Source organism: Clarias gariepinus, chromosome 28 (assembly GCF_024256425.1).
Source record: "Clarias gariepinus isolate MV-2021 ecotype Netherlands chromosome 28, CGAR_prim_01v2, whole genome shotgun sequence".
Classification (NCBI taxonomy): Eukaryota; Metazoa; Chordata; class Actinopteri; order Siluriformes; family Clariidae; genus Clarias; species Clarias gariepinus.
The window spans coordinates 7229146-7246453 of record NC_071127.1 but is presented as its reverse complement, the minus strand read 5'-3'; the positions used below and the strand labels follow the sequence as shown (position 1 = coordinate 7246453).

General features: G+C 37.2%; 1 protein-coding gene across 1 annotated transcript; it reads left to right on the top strand.

The window, feature by feature from the left end:
* Positions 1-12433: 12433 nt before the first annotated feature.
* Positions 12434-16456, top strand: LOC128515659 (G8 domain-containing protein DDB_G0286311-like). Its single transcript, XM_053489759.1, has 5 exons — positions 12434-12565; positions 13271-13434; positions 13693-13766; positions 14390-14538; positions 14640-16456. The coding sequence occupies exons 1-5, from the start codon at positions 12502-12504 to the stop codon at positions 14990-14992; spliced, it is 804 nt and encodes a 267-aa protein (XP_053345734.1). The 5' UTR covers positions 12434-12501; the 3' UTR covers positions 14993-16456.
* The last annotated feature ends 852 nt before the right edge of the window (positions 16457-17308 follow it).

Here is a 17308-nt window from a genome sequence, read left to right as displayed (position 1 = left end):
GTGTTTCGGCTGTTCCCTTTCAGGGGTCGCCACAGCGAATAATCTGCCTCCATCTAACCCTATCCTCTGCATCCTCTTCTCTTACACCAACTAACTTCATGTCCTCTCTAACTGCATCCGTAAATCTTTCTCTAGACCTCCTGCCTGGCAGGTCCAACCTCAGCATCCTTCTACCGATATATTCACAATCTCTCCTCTGAACATGTCCAAACCACCTCAATCTGCCCTCTCTGACTTCATCTCCAAAACATCTAACATGGGGTGTCCCTCTGATGAACTCATTCTTGATCCTATCCATCCGTGTCACTCCCAAAGAGAACCTCAACATCTTCAGCTCTGCTCCCTGTAGCCTCACCGTTCCTCTTGGGCTCCTCTCATTAACACACATGTATTCCGTCTTCCGTCTTCTCTGCCACTCCAGACTTCCTCATACAACACAGCTCCTCTCTTGGCACCCTGTCATACGTTTTCTCTAAATCTACAAAGACACAATGCAACTCTTTATTACCTTCTCTGTACTTCTCCACCAGCATCCTCAAAGCAAATACTGCATCTGATGTACTTTTTCTAGGCATAAAACCATATTGCTGCTCACAAATGCTAACCTCTGCCCTTAACCTAGCTTCCACTACTCTTTCCCACAGCTTCATTGTCTGGCTCATTAGCTTTATACCTCTATAATTGCCACAGCTTTGCACATCTCCCTTGTTCTTAAAAATCAGCACCAATACACTTCTCCTCCATTCCTCTGAAATCCTCTCACTCCCCAAGATCTTGTTAAACAAACTTGTCAGAAACTCTACTGCCACCTCTCCTAAGCACTTCCATACCTCCACAGGTATGTCATCTGGACCAACAGCCTTTCCACTCTTTATCCTCTTCAATGCCCTTCTTACCTCACTTTTACTAATATTTGCTACTTCCTGTTCCACAACAGTCACCCCTTCTACTCTTTGCTCTCTTTCATTTTCCGCATTCCTCAACTCCTCAAAGTAATCCTTCCATCTTCTCATTACCCTCCTGGCATCTGTCAGTACATTTCCATCTTTATCTTTAATCACTCTAACCTGCTGCACATCCTTTCCATCTCTACTGTATCTCTCTGCCTTGCCAACCTGTACAGATCCACCTCTCCCTCCTTACTGTCCAGCCTAGCATACAATTCCTCATATGCTTTTTGTTTGTCCTTTGCCACCTCTACCTTCACCTAACGCTGCATCTCTCTGTACTCCTGTCTACTCTCTTCAGTCCTCTCAGTGTCCCACTTTTTCTTAGCTAGCCTCTTTCCCTGTATACACTCCTGGACTTCCTCATTCCACCACCAAGTCTCCTTGTCCACTTTTCCCTTACTTGATGATACACCAAGTGCCCTCCTACCTGTCTCCCTAATATTGGCTGTAGTTGTCCAGTCAACTAAAAGCACCTCCTGACCACCCATAGCCTGTCTCAACTCCTCCCTGAAGACTTCACAACATTCTTCCTTTCAGCTTCCACCACTTTGTCCTCTGGTCTGCCTTTGTCCTCTTCACCTTCCTCACCACCAGGGTTATTTTACAAACCACCATTCTGTGTTGTCTGACTACACTCTCCCCTACCAACACTTTGCAGTCACTGATCTCTTTCAGATTACAACGTCGACACAAGATGTAGTCTACCTGAGTGCTTCTGCCTCCACTCTTATACTGTATGTCACCCTATCTAAATGTCTCACTTTCAACATTTGAAATGTTATCTATATTCTATTATGGATTAAATATTGAAATTTAAAACTTCTACTTCATTGCATTCTGTTTTTATTCATAGTTTGTACAGTGTCGCAACTTTGCTAGAAAAGCAAAAAGACCTGGAGGCTGGAAAAAATCCTTATAAAAACAACTTCATACACTATGATGTAATAGGGCTGATATCATAGTGCTCGGACTCTTAAAAAATAATAATCCTAGTAAAACCTGTGCCAAGTAGTGCGGACAGGGTATTCCGCTGTGGCGACCCCTTGCCGGGAGCAGCCAAAAGACCAATAACAACAACAGAAGAACATAAGGCTCCTTTACACACTATGATGACATAGGGCTGATATCATGGTTCTTGGGCCCTAATTACAATAACCCTTAGAAGAACCCTTCATACACTGTAACGTAATAGGGCTGATGTTCATAGTGCTTAGGCCCTATTAATAAACAAATTCTTAGAAAAACAAAAGGGGCCCTCACAAACTGTAGTATACCAGGGCTGATGTTCATAGTGCTTGGGCCTTAATAAAAAGAAAATCCTTAGAAGAACATAATGGCCCTTATGAGACCAAGACTGGATAGTTTTGTTCTGCAGAAAAGATATCTGAAGTCACAGAATGATCCTGCTCTGTAGAAGCTGCCTCAGCCTATTTGTGTTATTACTCCATTCTGCCCTTGTGAGTAATAGTATAGTAATGATGTCACTGTTGATTATCTGCTCTTGTGCTTTTGAAAAATAAATGTTTTTTTGAACATTTAATAGGATGTTGTTTATTGCATATATGTATGGTTTGCAAAACTTTTAAGTTTTTTTGTAATAAACCAGTATATTAAAGTAATTTAACTGTTTAAAAGACATTAGTTTTTTTTTTACAGATTCACTGTTAAACATGAAAATAATAATAACCTATTTGTGTGGTATAATTAACCCAACATTCCAGTTAAAATGAACCAACATCTGGGTAGATCATTTGACCAATTTATGTGGTAGAATTAACCCAGCATTATAGTTAAATATGACCCAGCATTTGGGTTGAATATTTAACCCATTTTGCTGGGTACATTTTACCTTCTCTGAATAAGTAATTGTTATTAACTGATATTAATTTACTTGGATTTGAAGAGATAATTTTACCTAGTTTTAATGAGTAGGTAGCTGTTGAACATATGGGTAAATTATTGGGTAAATTCTATAGATAAGTTTTTACAGTGCAGACACTGCATAGAATTACATAAAAGCCTGTCTAAACAAACAGGTCATTAGACAAGATTTAAAAACTGGAGGACTTGGACTGTTGCAGAACTCGACAGGAAGTCTGTTCCATAAAAAAGGTGCCGCATAACCAAAAGCTCGTGACCCCATAGAAACTGTCCGTGCACGTGAAAGAACAAGTGTAACTGCAGAAGCAGACCTTAAGTTACGCGACGGGATATGTATATCGAGAAGGTCCAAAAGATATGAAGGTGCCAAGTTGTTACCGTGCTTTGTAGGTTAAAAGTAGTATTTTAAAATTTACACGGCATTTAACAGGAAGCCAGTGCAGATCTTGTAAAATGGGAGTGATGTGTTGAGAACTAGAAGTTTTGGATACAACCCGAGCAGCAGCATTTTGTACAAACTGTAATTTATGAAGTACTTTTGAAGGAAGCTCATAAAATAAAGCATTGCAATAATCAATTCTAGTTGTAACAAGAGCATGCACAAGAATAGCCGTACTCTTCGTTAAAAAGGCGGGACGTAAATGGTTGATATTCCTAATATGGAAGAAAGCAGAACGGGTAACACTATTAATATAGGCTTGGAATGACAGTGTTTGATCAAAGATGACTCCCAAGCTTTTGACCTGGTTGGATAGAGGAACATTAAAATTGTCAATTAAAATAGAAGAAATGTATGCCTTTCCTACCCATGTCTATTAAACAGTTAAATTATTTTGATATACTGGTCTATTACAAAAAAACTTCCAAGTTTTGCAAACCATACATATATGCAATAAAACAAAATCCTATTAAATGTTCATAGAAAAAACATTTATTTTTTTAAAAGCACAAGAGCAGATAATCAACAGCGACATCATTACTATACTATTACTCACAAGGGCAGAATGGAGTAATAACACAGATAGGCTGAGACAGCTTCTACAGAGCAGGATCTCTTTGTGACATTAGATATCTTTTCTGCAGAACAAAACTATCCAGCCCTGGTTCCGTTTTAACATACAAACACTGTCTATGACTTTTCAAGTAGGCCTCCATATTTCATAGCAACATTACAAAAAGTCCTATACAGGAGCACACTGCTTTGTATAGTTAATGTCTAAAATATAAAATGCCTTGAAGCGCACATCAACCACCCCAAGTAGTGTGCATTGCTCCAGAGCCTGTCCCACCAGAATGACGAATGCCTGTGAGCAGCGCTGGTCATTTTCTCCCAACGTCAGGATGTACAGTAGGGGTACGGCCTTGACACTTCAGCCTGTGGAGGTATTCCACCATGTTAGTGCCAACCTTAGAAAGAAAGAAATAAAAGAAAGAAAAAAAATAGTTGAATAGCAAAGCTTAAACTGAATCATACTATTAATTTAGTGTGTAATAGGATTGATACTAAATAAAAAATGACAAAACTAGGGTTTGGGTAACCTGAAACAAAACTATGGGGACAGCTACTACCAAAAATAAAACAAGAAAAATAAGCATGGCTTTTAGGATAAAGCTTATATATATATATATATATATATATATATATATTTTTTTTTTTTTTTTTTTTTTTTTTTTTTAAGTCAGACTAGTTAATGTGGTTGCTAACGCTAGCAACCTAACTAAATGCCTGCGTCATGCTAGCACTACAGTTAACAGTTTAGCGTTCATTCATCACTTCATCTTTAAATTCTGCAAACATTCTACAGAGAAAGATAAAAAGCTCAGACATCTTAGCTGTTTCTTTCATACACAGGTGGGGATCTTTGGCTAACTGTAGCAGCTATTGTCAGCTAAATTATCATACCTCAGACCTAATACTTTTTCAGTCCTATGTGACTTAGGTGAGCGAGTCATTTTCCCTTAAATGCATGAGGAGGATGAACCGTCATCAGCGCTCAAAAGAGAAGACACGAAGCTGACAGCCGCTGAATATACCAGTGAACTTTGTAGGAGGGGCCAAGCAAACTTCAACCCAGCAGCTGGGTTACACAAAAACTACCCAAATATCTGTAAATAAGCCAGAAAAATGACCCAACAGAGGCAACCCAGCGTTTGGGTAGAAAAAACAACCCAGCATTTTTTAGTGTGAAGGCCCAGGTTTAACTCATTTAAAGTGCTTATCATTAATGTTGCACTCAGTGAAATACATAATAAACCCTTGCTATATTTTACAATGGCCACCGTGTACAGAACCCCGGGGTCATATGTCGATTTTCTTAAAGAGAAAATCGAGAGTTTGGACATCTGCTATCAGACCTATTGGTTAACTCTGACAAAGTGTTGATAGTTGGAGACTTTAACATTCATGTAGATGATGCTAACGACGCTTTAGCCCTAGCATTGATGGATTTGCTAAATTCCTTTAGAGTTAAACAAAATATAAATGGAGCCACTCACCGCTTTAATCATACGCTAGATTTAATTATATCCCATGGTATAGATGTCTCTAATATAGAGATCTTACCTCAAAGTGATTATATCACAGATCATCACCTCCTGATATATACTCTACCCGTAGAACAGATTAGCTGTGTCTCCCCACGTTATCAATTTGTTAGAAATATGAATCCGACTACTAAAGACAGATTCACAAGTAATCTGCCGGATCTGTCCCAATTCCTTATTAGACCCCATAATGTGACTAGCAGCATGGGCACTATTTTTACCAGTACATTAGACACTGTTGCTCCCATCAGATTAAAAAAAGGCAGAGATAAAACACTTGCACCATGGTACAACAGTCATACTCGCGCCCTAAAGAGATCAACCCGTAACCTCGAGCGAAAGTGGAGGAAAACTAAATTAGAAGTTTTTAGAATTGCGTATAAGACAGTTTGTGCAGCTATAGACAGGCTCTAAAAACTGCTAGGACCAAGCATCTTAGCCAACTGATAGCAAGAAACCAAAACAAGTTCTTATTTAGTACAGTGGCTCGCCTAACTACACCTAAAATTAGATAGACGAATATATACTCAATCAGAAGTTTACAAATGTATTGTGCGTGGATATTTGTATTTTCGAACAGGTATGTACATTGTAGTGCAGTCCATATTAAATAGTGTAGTGGTAATGGGAAGAGTATAGGGGTGTGTGAGGGGTGGGCCTGCAGAGAGGGATGTACTGTAAATACCAGCTCGACAGTAAAAGACCTGGGCGTAATATTAGACAGTAACTTGTCCTTTGAAAATCCCATTTCCAATATCACAAACACAGCCTTTTTCCATTTTAGAAATAAAAAAGCTTAGGAGCATCTTATCCGTATCTGATGCAGAAAAGCTAGTTCTAGAAAAGCTAGAGCTAAGCTTCTGGTCGTTAGCCAGAATTTCAAATTCTACAAAAGGGGGTAGGGCTTTTTCAAATTTAGCTCCAAACTTTGGAATAGCCTTTCAGGCAATGTTCGGGGCTCAGACACAGTTTCCCAGTTTAAAAGTAGACTCAAGACGCATCTCTTTAATCTGGCATACGCGTAACTCATCCCATAACTTCATACTCCAGTACACCTATCCTGAATGGCAACTACGCTAATTCTCTCTATCTGTTCTGTACTTTTCTACCCATCCCGGGGCATCTGGAGATTGTGCCAGCTTTAGTAGACAAAGGCCAACCCTGTGAGGTTCATGACTGAGTCATGACTCCAGGAGACCTCTGGGATGTACTCTGGTGTCTGGCACCAGGACAGTAGCAGCAGATCCTGAGTGCTGTGTGTTTTAAGGTCGGTCCTCCATGGATTGGAGTTGTTTGTCTGGTGCATTCCATGGACACTTGTTTGGATTGAGATCTGGGGAATTTGGAGACCGGATCAACAACCATGTTTGACATGTTTGTTTTTCAAGCCTAATAATCGACTGCTTCACTTGCACCATTGAGTGGCACTCAGGCCAACTAGCTAGGTACAGTATATAAATATACAAATATATTCGGTATGTTTAAAAACACATCAAAATTGCTACACCTGACACTAAGAAATAATCCCTACCCAAAATCCAAAATAAAAAACGTAATTAGTGTTGCATAACGCAAAAACAGAACACTTTTGAAACACATGGCTTGAAAGACCCAATCCAAATTTCATCCCCCCTTTCTTTTATAAAGGTGTTTAACTGCCACAAGAACCTCAGATTTTGCTATGAACTGATCATCATTTTAATTATATTACTGCTTCATACCTAGTCTTCCTGGGATAGGTTCCAGATACACCATGACCCTGACCAGAAAAAAGGTTGATACTGGAAGTGAGAGAACGTGAGTAATGGTAACCTCAGCCAGAGAGATGGACTCCAAAACACTATTTTTGCAACATAGTCCCAAAGTGAGGGCATGTCCACTACGCATGTCCACATTGATTTCTAAATCCTGAAACCGTGCTCTTCCATCTCTCCACTTTATTGATTTTTTAGTCCACAGACAGTGCCAAATACTTTTAATAAATACGAGGCAAAACATGGTCTCAAGACTTAAAAATAACACTTACAATTTCACATACCTTTACTTTTACTTGGTAGTTTTAATTTTCTGGGAATATTTACTCCACTACATACTCCACTACACTACAGTCACAACAAGTAACTACAGTATATGTTCTACTTAACTACAGCCCTATTAAATATATAATAGAAATATATATTTCTATGCTGATTTCAAACCTACTACATGATTGGACTTTTCAACGAGGGAATGAAAATCACAAGATTATGTATAAAGTCATAAGGTGGTGATATTATTTCAAATGCTATACATTTGAACACATCACTGATATGTGTATGGTGCAGTACTGTAGAAAAATCCTGAGCCTGGACAGGTACATGGACTAGACTGAAAATGGAAGACAGAAACTTGCAAACAATGAGAAATGAAAAACATCCTTCAGGAAGCCTGGAGAACTATTTCTCCAACCAGACACATAAATATACACCCACATGACCTAGCAATTAACAGGATAGTTAAATCTGCTGTGTTTAAGCAGAAGAATCACCAAACTGGACTTGACACTTGCCTTCAAGGATTGGACTTGAAGAACCCTGACTTTAACGCTACTGTGAGCCAATACAAGCTCAGTAGTTTTGATACTAAACTGATAATAAACTTAAAGGTAAGTACACTGAAAAAAATAATCCTTTGAATTTACTTGATTGTAATGTGTACATCGGTCCCACATCATCAAAATTTGAAACCAACCTAAACCTGCTAAACCAAAGTATTTCATTCATGTTAAATTAGTGTGAAAGATTCATGTTGACTTAACATAATCTTTATCATTTTTACTGTAATAGCAATTGATTGTGCAATTGTAATGTAATTGAATTATGTCTATGATACTCCATTATCATTAAAAGGTCTAACAATTTCTTAGTGCTTACATTATTCAAATGTTTAATGTAATTTTAATTTAAAAAAATCAATCAGTCAAATTAATTCTATTAGGTTCATTTAACTTATTTACTACAGCTGCGTCCAACATAATTTAATACTATTAACAAAAATGAATAGGGTTGGTACAACAAATTTTTCAGCCCTATATTTCAAGCCCTGAAGGAAGGAAGCATAAGACAAACGGGATATAACAGAGATTTTTATTTTATATTTAATAAAAACCCTGTTTTACACCAGCAGCAACTTACAAATGAGGTCTCAATTTAAAAAGATGTACAAAACATAAAACACCACAAATAAGTATTAATCATAGAAAAAAAAAATTAAACACCAACAGAAACGTTTTGTACTTTAACTGTACGTTATGACCTTTAAATATGACCGTTAGAGACGGTTGGTCAGGAAACTCCTGAAGTCAGATGCAGACAGGACACTTTCACTCACAAACTGCTGTGAAAAAATACAGAGATAGATTCAATTAAAATTCATGATACTTAATTTATCAAATGAACAATATTTATACTTTGTTCCTCTCGCTTCACAACTCATGAGAACAGACCAAAACCAGAACCGAACTGCAGATTAAGCACGCGCATATAACCGTCGGTATTTTAAGTGTGATTAAAAATACAAGAAATAGCTTAAACCAAAATAACGTGACTAAACATCGCTAAACAGCAGGTAACATTTATGTTCAGTATTTCGTTTCTGTTTAGAAAGATGGGAATTAATTCCTGCTTACCTTTTCCACACGCCCGCCAAACGTTTGTCTTCTCAACACCGTGTTCTCTTCTCGCGATATTCAATTCAATTCAATTTTATTTGTATAGCGCTTACACAATCAAAAGAATTATTTGAGTTTGTATGGAATTTGAATGTGTATGAATCAAAATGGTCAGTTTGTCCCTGGTGAGCAAGCCGAGGGTGACAGTGGCAAGGAAAAACTCCCTGAGATGATAATAGGAAGAAACCTTGAGAGGAACCAGACTCAACAGGGAACCCATCCTCATCTGGGTGAAACAGAGAGCAGGAATTGATCTGCATTCATACTGTGTGTTAGTTAGCAGACAGTTCAGCATAACAGTAGATGTTAATTGATGTTAATATGGAGTTAAGTTAGTTAAAACTCAGGTAGACTTGTATGAACTATCGAACTGTCAAGTCCTCAGAGAAACAGCTGCCAACACCAGTCGAGGCCAGAACCATCTTCTAGGTAGCGAGAACCATCCCCAGACACGAGACGCATCCCAAAGAGACACACGGGGCATCCATGTGACGAGATCTCCAACCAGAAGCGGGGCACCAGGATGGGTCAGACAGGTCCGGAGGGCAGAGGGAGTCTGGATCACTGGCAGTTCAGGAACGACATGTGTAGCTCGACAGAGAGAGGGAAAGAGAATAAACGGGAGAGAGAGCAGAAGAGGAGAGATAACAGTTAGGTATGGTCACAATCATATAATGTATAATGTGAATGTATATTTACTGTAGAGTGCAAGCAGAGACCCTGGCAGGACTAACTATAACAGCATAACTAAAAGGGAGAGCCAGAAGGAAACACAGACATGAGGGCTTCCTGACATGTAAAGCAAACAATCACCTCACCGTCAGCAAACCTGAGTGATCAATGAGAGTGAGGAAGACAGCATCCAAACATACCAGTTCACCATAATACTCTACGTCCATGAGTCCCCCAGATCTGCTCCTTTACCTAAGGCTAATCTATTTATAAAAATGCTTGATTAAATAAATAGGTTTTTAGCCTGGACTTAAACACTGAGACTGTGTCTGAGTCCCAAACATTATTTGGTAGACTATTCCATAACTTTGGGGCTTTGTAAGAAAAAGCTCTGCCCCCAGCTGTAGTTTTCATAATATGCGGTACTGATAAGCAGCCTGCATCCTTTGATCGAAGTAGGCGTGGCGGATTGTAAGACACTAGCAGTTCACTCAGATACTGCGGTGCCAGACCTTTTAATGCTTTATATGTCAAGAGTAGTATTTTAAAATCAATGCGAAATTTCACAGGGAGCCAATGAAGATAGGGACAGGGATATAAGATAGGGGTGATGTGCTCATATCTACTGGTTCTAGTGAGGACTCTCGCTGCTGCATTCTGGACTAGCTGAAGCTTGTTTATGCACCTAGTTGAACAACCAGACAGTAGGGCATTACAATAGTCCAACCTAGAGGTGATAAAAGCATGAACTAGTTTTTCTGCATCGTTTAGCGACAATATATTTCTTATCCTGGCAATATTTCTGAGGTGAAAGAATGCTATTCTGGTAATATTATCTACATGAGCTTTAAATGAAAGACTGGAATCAATAATCACACCAAGGTCTTTCACTGTTGCACTTGATGGAACAGAAAGGCCATCTAAAGTTACAGAGTGATCTAGAATCTTACTTCTAGCTGTATGCAGTCCTATGACTAGAACTTCTGTCTTAAGCAGAAGGAAGTTAACTAGCATCCAATTTCTTATGTCCTGCACACATTGCTCAACTTTATTAATCTGGTTTATCTCATCAGGTTTTGCTGAGATGTATAACTGTGTGTCGTCAGCATAACAGTGAAAACTAATACCATGCTTACGGATTATGTTGCCCAGAGGAATGCTTCCTCTGTAAAGGGAAAAAAGCAGTGGGCCTAAAACTGAACCCTGTGGAACACCAAACTCCACTAGAGAACATGCAGAATAATCACCATTTAAGTCTACATACTGATACCGATCGGTCAAATAGGATCTGAGCCAGGAGAGGGCTGTACCCTTAACTCCTACTACATTTTCTAATCTGTGAAGAAGAATACTATGGTCAATGGTGTCAAATCTGCACTGAGGTTGAGTAATACAAGCATGGTTACACAACCCTGATCAGAGGCCAATAGAAGGTCATTTACTACTTCAACGAGTGCTGTCTCTGTACTGTGATGAGGCCTAAATCCTGACTGATACTGTTCATGTATGTTATTTCTATGTAAATATGAACATAGTTGCTGTGCTACTATCTTTTCCAGAATCTTAGAGATAAAGGGGAGGTTTGATATTGGCCTGTAATTGGACAGCTGACAGGGGTCAAGGTCAGGTTTCTTAATAATCGGTTTAATAACTGCTAATTTAAAAGATTTTGGAACATAACCAATGCTGAGTGAAGAATTAATTATTCTCAACAGGGGTCTGTTATTGCTGGTACTATCTGTTTAAGAAAATGTGTCGGTACAGGATCTAATATACAGGTTGATAAATTTGCAGAAGAGATGAGTGAAATTAGTTCATTCTCTTCAAGGGGAGTAAAGTATTCTAGGTTCTGATCTGACATGACTAGTTTAACATCAGCATAAATTACATTGTTGATATCTTCTCGTGATGTTTGCTCTGATATTTCATGCAAATACAACATAATTTATTCATGTTTATCTTGGAAACATGAAATTATTATGTACAAAACACATATTACATTTTAGTACATATAACAGGTAGCCAACTTGCTTTTTTTCAGTGTACTTTCGTACTTTTTCTCATGTACAAATGTAAATCGAGGCTTCTACTTTTACTTAAATAATATTTGACATATCTGCTTTTATTCAACTACAGAAATTGTGCACTTTGCCCACCACTAGCTGTAGTATCTTTGTCTTTATGCCTTTATCATTTGTATCTGTTCACCTTGACTGCGACACAATGTGTTTCTTGACGTCTATAGACATAGTAGATAAGAAGTTGAGGTTAAGGAAGTGAATTTATATACTCGTGACCCTAGTCTAGAAAGACCAAATCTTTTCAAAGAGGAGTTCAGTACAATGTAATGTAATGTTTTAAATCTTATACTGCAAAGTACGAGACTAACTATCAAGTATATAACATGGTTAAAAGAAAATAGAATTTGTTTAATAACACAAACTAACTGGACGGAAAAAGAATAAAGCTCCAAACATTACTTATGTAAGCTGAGGTAGACAAGCAAACAAAATAGCTATGATTCTGTGTAATGTGTCATAGTTACAGTAAAACGCACTAACACACCTCCCAAAAAATCCTAGCCGTAGGTGGTTCTTTTTAGCCACACCTGTTTCTGATTTTCGAATATATTGTAGCAGCTGCTTCACTTGTGATAATTGTGATTTGTTGAGCTGAACTTACAGACTTTGTCATCTCAGAAATATTTCACCTCCACATCCAACACTAACTTTGCTTTTCATCCAGATGGAGGTCTTCACAAAGCAGCTCACATGGGTGGCTCTCTGCATCACCATATTCGTGATGTCAGGTAAGACTTATGGTTAGTGGGAAGCTCGTGCAATGTTTTAATAGATGACTGTAAGTTGTTTTAAGTGTAGTTGTACATGTAAGTAACATTAGTTATTCCTCAATGTTAAATAAACCGATAATCATTATTAATTAGTCTACATAGTATAAAAAAAAAATACAAATACAAATACAAATTTTATTAACTAAGAAAAATATTTAAACGAAAACAAAATGTTAAAATGTTATATTTTTGTATTTTTTAATTATATGCTATAAACAGTTTTGGATATTTTATTTTATGTATATATGATTGTGATATATGTATTAGGCTTCATTTAAAGTGTTAAAGTGGAATACAAATATCAGAATCAAGACCAGGCTTATTCTAATGCTAAAATATTTTCCTAAAGCAACAGTTCAGACATGCAATAACATGCATATTTTTATTAAACTGTTATTTGTGATTAGAATTTTTTGTTATCAGAAGTTATTATAACAACAATCAGGTGTAGTTTTATTATTATACAAAATATAGGCTATTATTATTGTACTAATATGAAAAAAATAGTACATATAAAAATATATAATAAATATATAATAAAAATAGGTAATATCAAATAATATAACGTTAAATATTAACATATAAACAATCTACATTACATTACATATTAAAGACAGAGGGAAGTATTCTTGTCTGATTTCTTTTTCTTTTTCACCATGGCAGGCTCTACTGAAGGTGCAAGTCTTCTGGCATTAAAAGCAGCCAACATGGAGACATTAACCACATATGACTTTACCATGGACATCACAAACCGCATATTCACAGATTCTCTGCTCAACTCTTTGTCTAACGACTATAACATTATGTATGAGGAAGTTAGCGGTGTGGTGAGTAATTCACAATGTTAACATCTTACAGGAAAAATAAATTGCTTTACTCATTAAGAGGTTTGTCAAGTCTAAACATCAAACACACATTAGACATGCACACACATTATGCTTTATCTCATCTGGGTATTTATCAAATTTTAATGCCACATGTCCAAATTACTGAATATAAAAATGGATTTTATATTTACATACAAGACAATAGTAATTAGAATCATGTAAAGAATCTTTAAATTTAAACTTCTTCTTTCATCTCAGTTCTATTCAGTCTACGGCTGCTCCACTTGTGACACATATGAATTTTATCAAGGTGTAACAGCAATGACCTTCAGGTAAATAAATGTTTAATTCTTCCCCTAGCATCATGATGTTTTTTTTTAAGTACACTAACCAATGATAGATAAAACAGATAAAAACACTATATTGTAAAGCGTATGTGTCAAAACGAGCCAGTTTAACCCTCTAATATCATATTGTGATGATGAAGTAAAATTACTAACTGTTATAAAACATGATAAAATGGTTTGCTTTCTTGATTCAAAGTACTGTAATTGGGAAGCAAGGACTAACACCCCATTCCATGTGTGAGACTTGCTTGTATCCAACCCATCATTTGCACTTAGCAGTAACTGCAGATGCAAGTAAGCGCAAGTGCATAAACTATTAAGAGCAGAAGAGTAAAAGACCAATCAACAATTTATGGTTTACTGCATACTTACAGGTAGTAGTTAACTAGTTAGCTTACGTGCATCATGTAACCTAATTGCTGTCACCAGTCTAGTCTCAACCCAGTGCTAAAAAAGCACTCTTATTATAGTGGCATCTTATTGCGTGTAGTATCAGTAAGGGTGTTGGTACATTCAAATGCTGGGTGCAAATTTCCACCTAAATCTTCCTTGTAGTCGAACCTTAAGTAGTACAAGTTGTTTTATTTTCTTTCTGGCTCCATCTCTAGTAACAATGCTGGATCTGTGGTTGTTCAGGCCACCATCAGGTTTGACTCTGGACAAACCAATTCCATCGTGATCAAAAACGTATTTCTGCAGGCCATCAGTGGCAGAAATGAAATAAACGGCCTGGAAATCAACCCTAAAACCATGCAGGGTAAGAATCCATGCTAACTTGTCTACTTGTCTAGTGACTAGTGCAAAACAATAAAATAAATAATCATAATGAAAAATACTAACACTGTCTTCTTCTTACAGTGAATCCAGGACCAACGAGTTTCTCCAGCACTCCCCCATCAACCAATACCTATACCACTACCCCTACCCCTACCACTACACCAACCACTACATCAACCACTACATCAACCCATGAAACACTAACGTGTGACCCCTTTTGGTCAACCAATAGTCCTATGCTTTACATAATTATGTCATGTCTTACAACTACTCCTACCACCACTACTACAACTACTCCTACCACCACTCCTACAACTACTCCTACCACCACTCCTACAACTACTTCTACCACCATTCCTACCACCACTCCTACAACTACTCCTACCACCACTCCTACAACCTCAATGCCTACAACCATTTTTATAGTCTACTAAAAGATAGTAGAGACATTCTAAATCATTTTGGTTTATTTAAAAAAAAAAGTGAAAAAAAAAAAACTCAACACAATTTATGTAATTAGACATATGACATTAACATCAGACTGAAACACATACAGGACTGTGCAAAAATCATGAGCCAACCTTCATTTCTTCATATTGCAAAGAGCCAGACTTTCTTGTACTTTTAATGTAATCAATTTTGGCCAGTTTTTTGGTTCTTATTTTCAGTCCAGTACCTGAACCTGATTTGTTAGGCCACACAGTGATCTATGAATCATTCACACATAAAACATCATCTAACTTGAGGCATGAACCAGTGAAAAACAGGTGCAGATGATGACAGATGATCAGGCCCGTGATTAGTGTACTGGTGATGCTAAATGCCGAGAGGGTGATACAGAAGAGGGGGGAATTAGGTCGCTCCTGAGGTTGTAATATAAACACAATTATATCACAACCTCAGAATGTTATAGTAAAACATTTGTTCTTATTTCATCAATTGAATTTGTATAATTTAATGTCATTTCATTTAAAATAAACTTGATTGGCTTAAGATTTTTGCACAGTACTGTAAAATAACCCCCTTTTTTTCATTTAAGGTTTGATTAAAATGTAATATCACAACTTCACTGGCCTCTTTTGGGGCCCCAACTGTGTTCAAACTCTAGCTGGGTCACCAGCCAATGCCTGTCCTTTGGAAGCGGGACACCCAGTGGAGGCAGTGATGAGGGAGGACAGACGTACCTAAATTCAACATGTGCTTAACTATAATTCTTTTCAGAGATACAAGAGGTGTCAGAGCACAGGCAAACAGCAACAAATTAGAAACATCAATATATACTAGATGGTAAAAGGACAGAAAAAAACATAATGCACATGTAGCTAAGAAGAAAACAGGGAAAAGGGCTGGGTTTAAGACTAATAATGCATTATAAGACTCAAATTAAATAAAGAAACAGCAGACGATACATAGACAAACAAGTTAAGACTAAACTTAGGACAAGAGCACACACAAAAAAAATTATCTCTCACTAGTTTCGTACAGAATAGGAGTGGAGTAATCCCTCCAGACAGTTTCCCATGTTGCTACTGTACACTCACACACATAAAAACAAACTCACTTTTGTTTGATTGCACATTATTTAATTTACCAATAATGGAATTGGATAGCATTTGTATTGTATGTTTTTTTTGTTGTTGTTGACATTTTATGAAGTTTACGAGAGTTATGCCAAACATCAATCATTGCTCTTATTTATTTTTTTCTATATGATTCAATTAGCTACTGTATAATTTAAACCTGCCATGACATCTTTTATATCATCCTTTCCCATTTAGTATTTTTCTTACCATTACCATTATTTTCACTTCATCATTGGAGAAATGGGTGCAAATTTTCCTACACTGTCCTAATGGTTATTGTCAACCACACAAAATAAATAAAATAGAATTAAACTACCTTTGTTAAAAATGTTTTTTATAAGGTGTGTGTGTGTGTTCATTTATGAACTGTAGCTCAGCCTAAGACAAACTTTAGGGTCCAATATGCAGGCTGGTCCATTGCAGGGAATAAATAATAATAATCTAAAATATAAGATGTAGTGTGTATATCACAAGAGCCAGAGTGACCCTATTTCAGAGCGAAGGGAAAGAAGTGATGCACCCACCATACATAGTGATCATTGTACAAGTCAAAAAATAATGAAAAACTGGAAGGGAATAAATGTGGGGTGTTTGATAAGATTGATTTTAACAATGCCAAAGCACTACTGAAACAAAGGTAAAGGTGGTCCAGCAAAATATTAGTGTATGATTTGTTTTTTGCCCAGGCAGTGTGTAACCTTCATGAAGTAGGCAGATGATACGTTATAGTAAATAGATAACCATTTAGAGTTTTATCCATAAATTTATGGGGAAATTTTCTTAAATAAATAGTTCTTGCATAAATATAGTTTAAAGATAGTGAAATTTTAAGATTAGTTCTGGCATTTATGGAGTTTAAAAGGAATTTAATAGCCATCTTATCTTCGTCTACTAACTATAAGCACAAGACTAATATAATGGAATAGGACAAGCTTCAGATCCCAGGCAAGAGTTCTCCTAAAAAGGCTAAGGATTATAATAAGATTCACTTTAACTGGAACCAACACAGTAGACTCTTGTTTTTTGTTTGTATTAATAAGGAGACTACCATCCAGGTTGGGGCAGGATTAGCTCAGTGGGTAAAGTGTTGGACTGCTGACCAGGGGGTCCCCGATTTAAGCCCCCACGACGCCAGGTTGTGACTGTTGGAGCCTTGATCCTTCACCA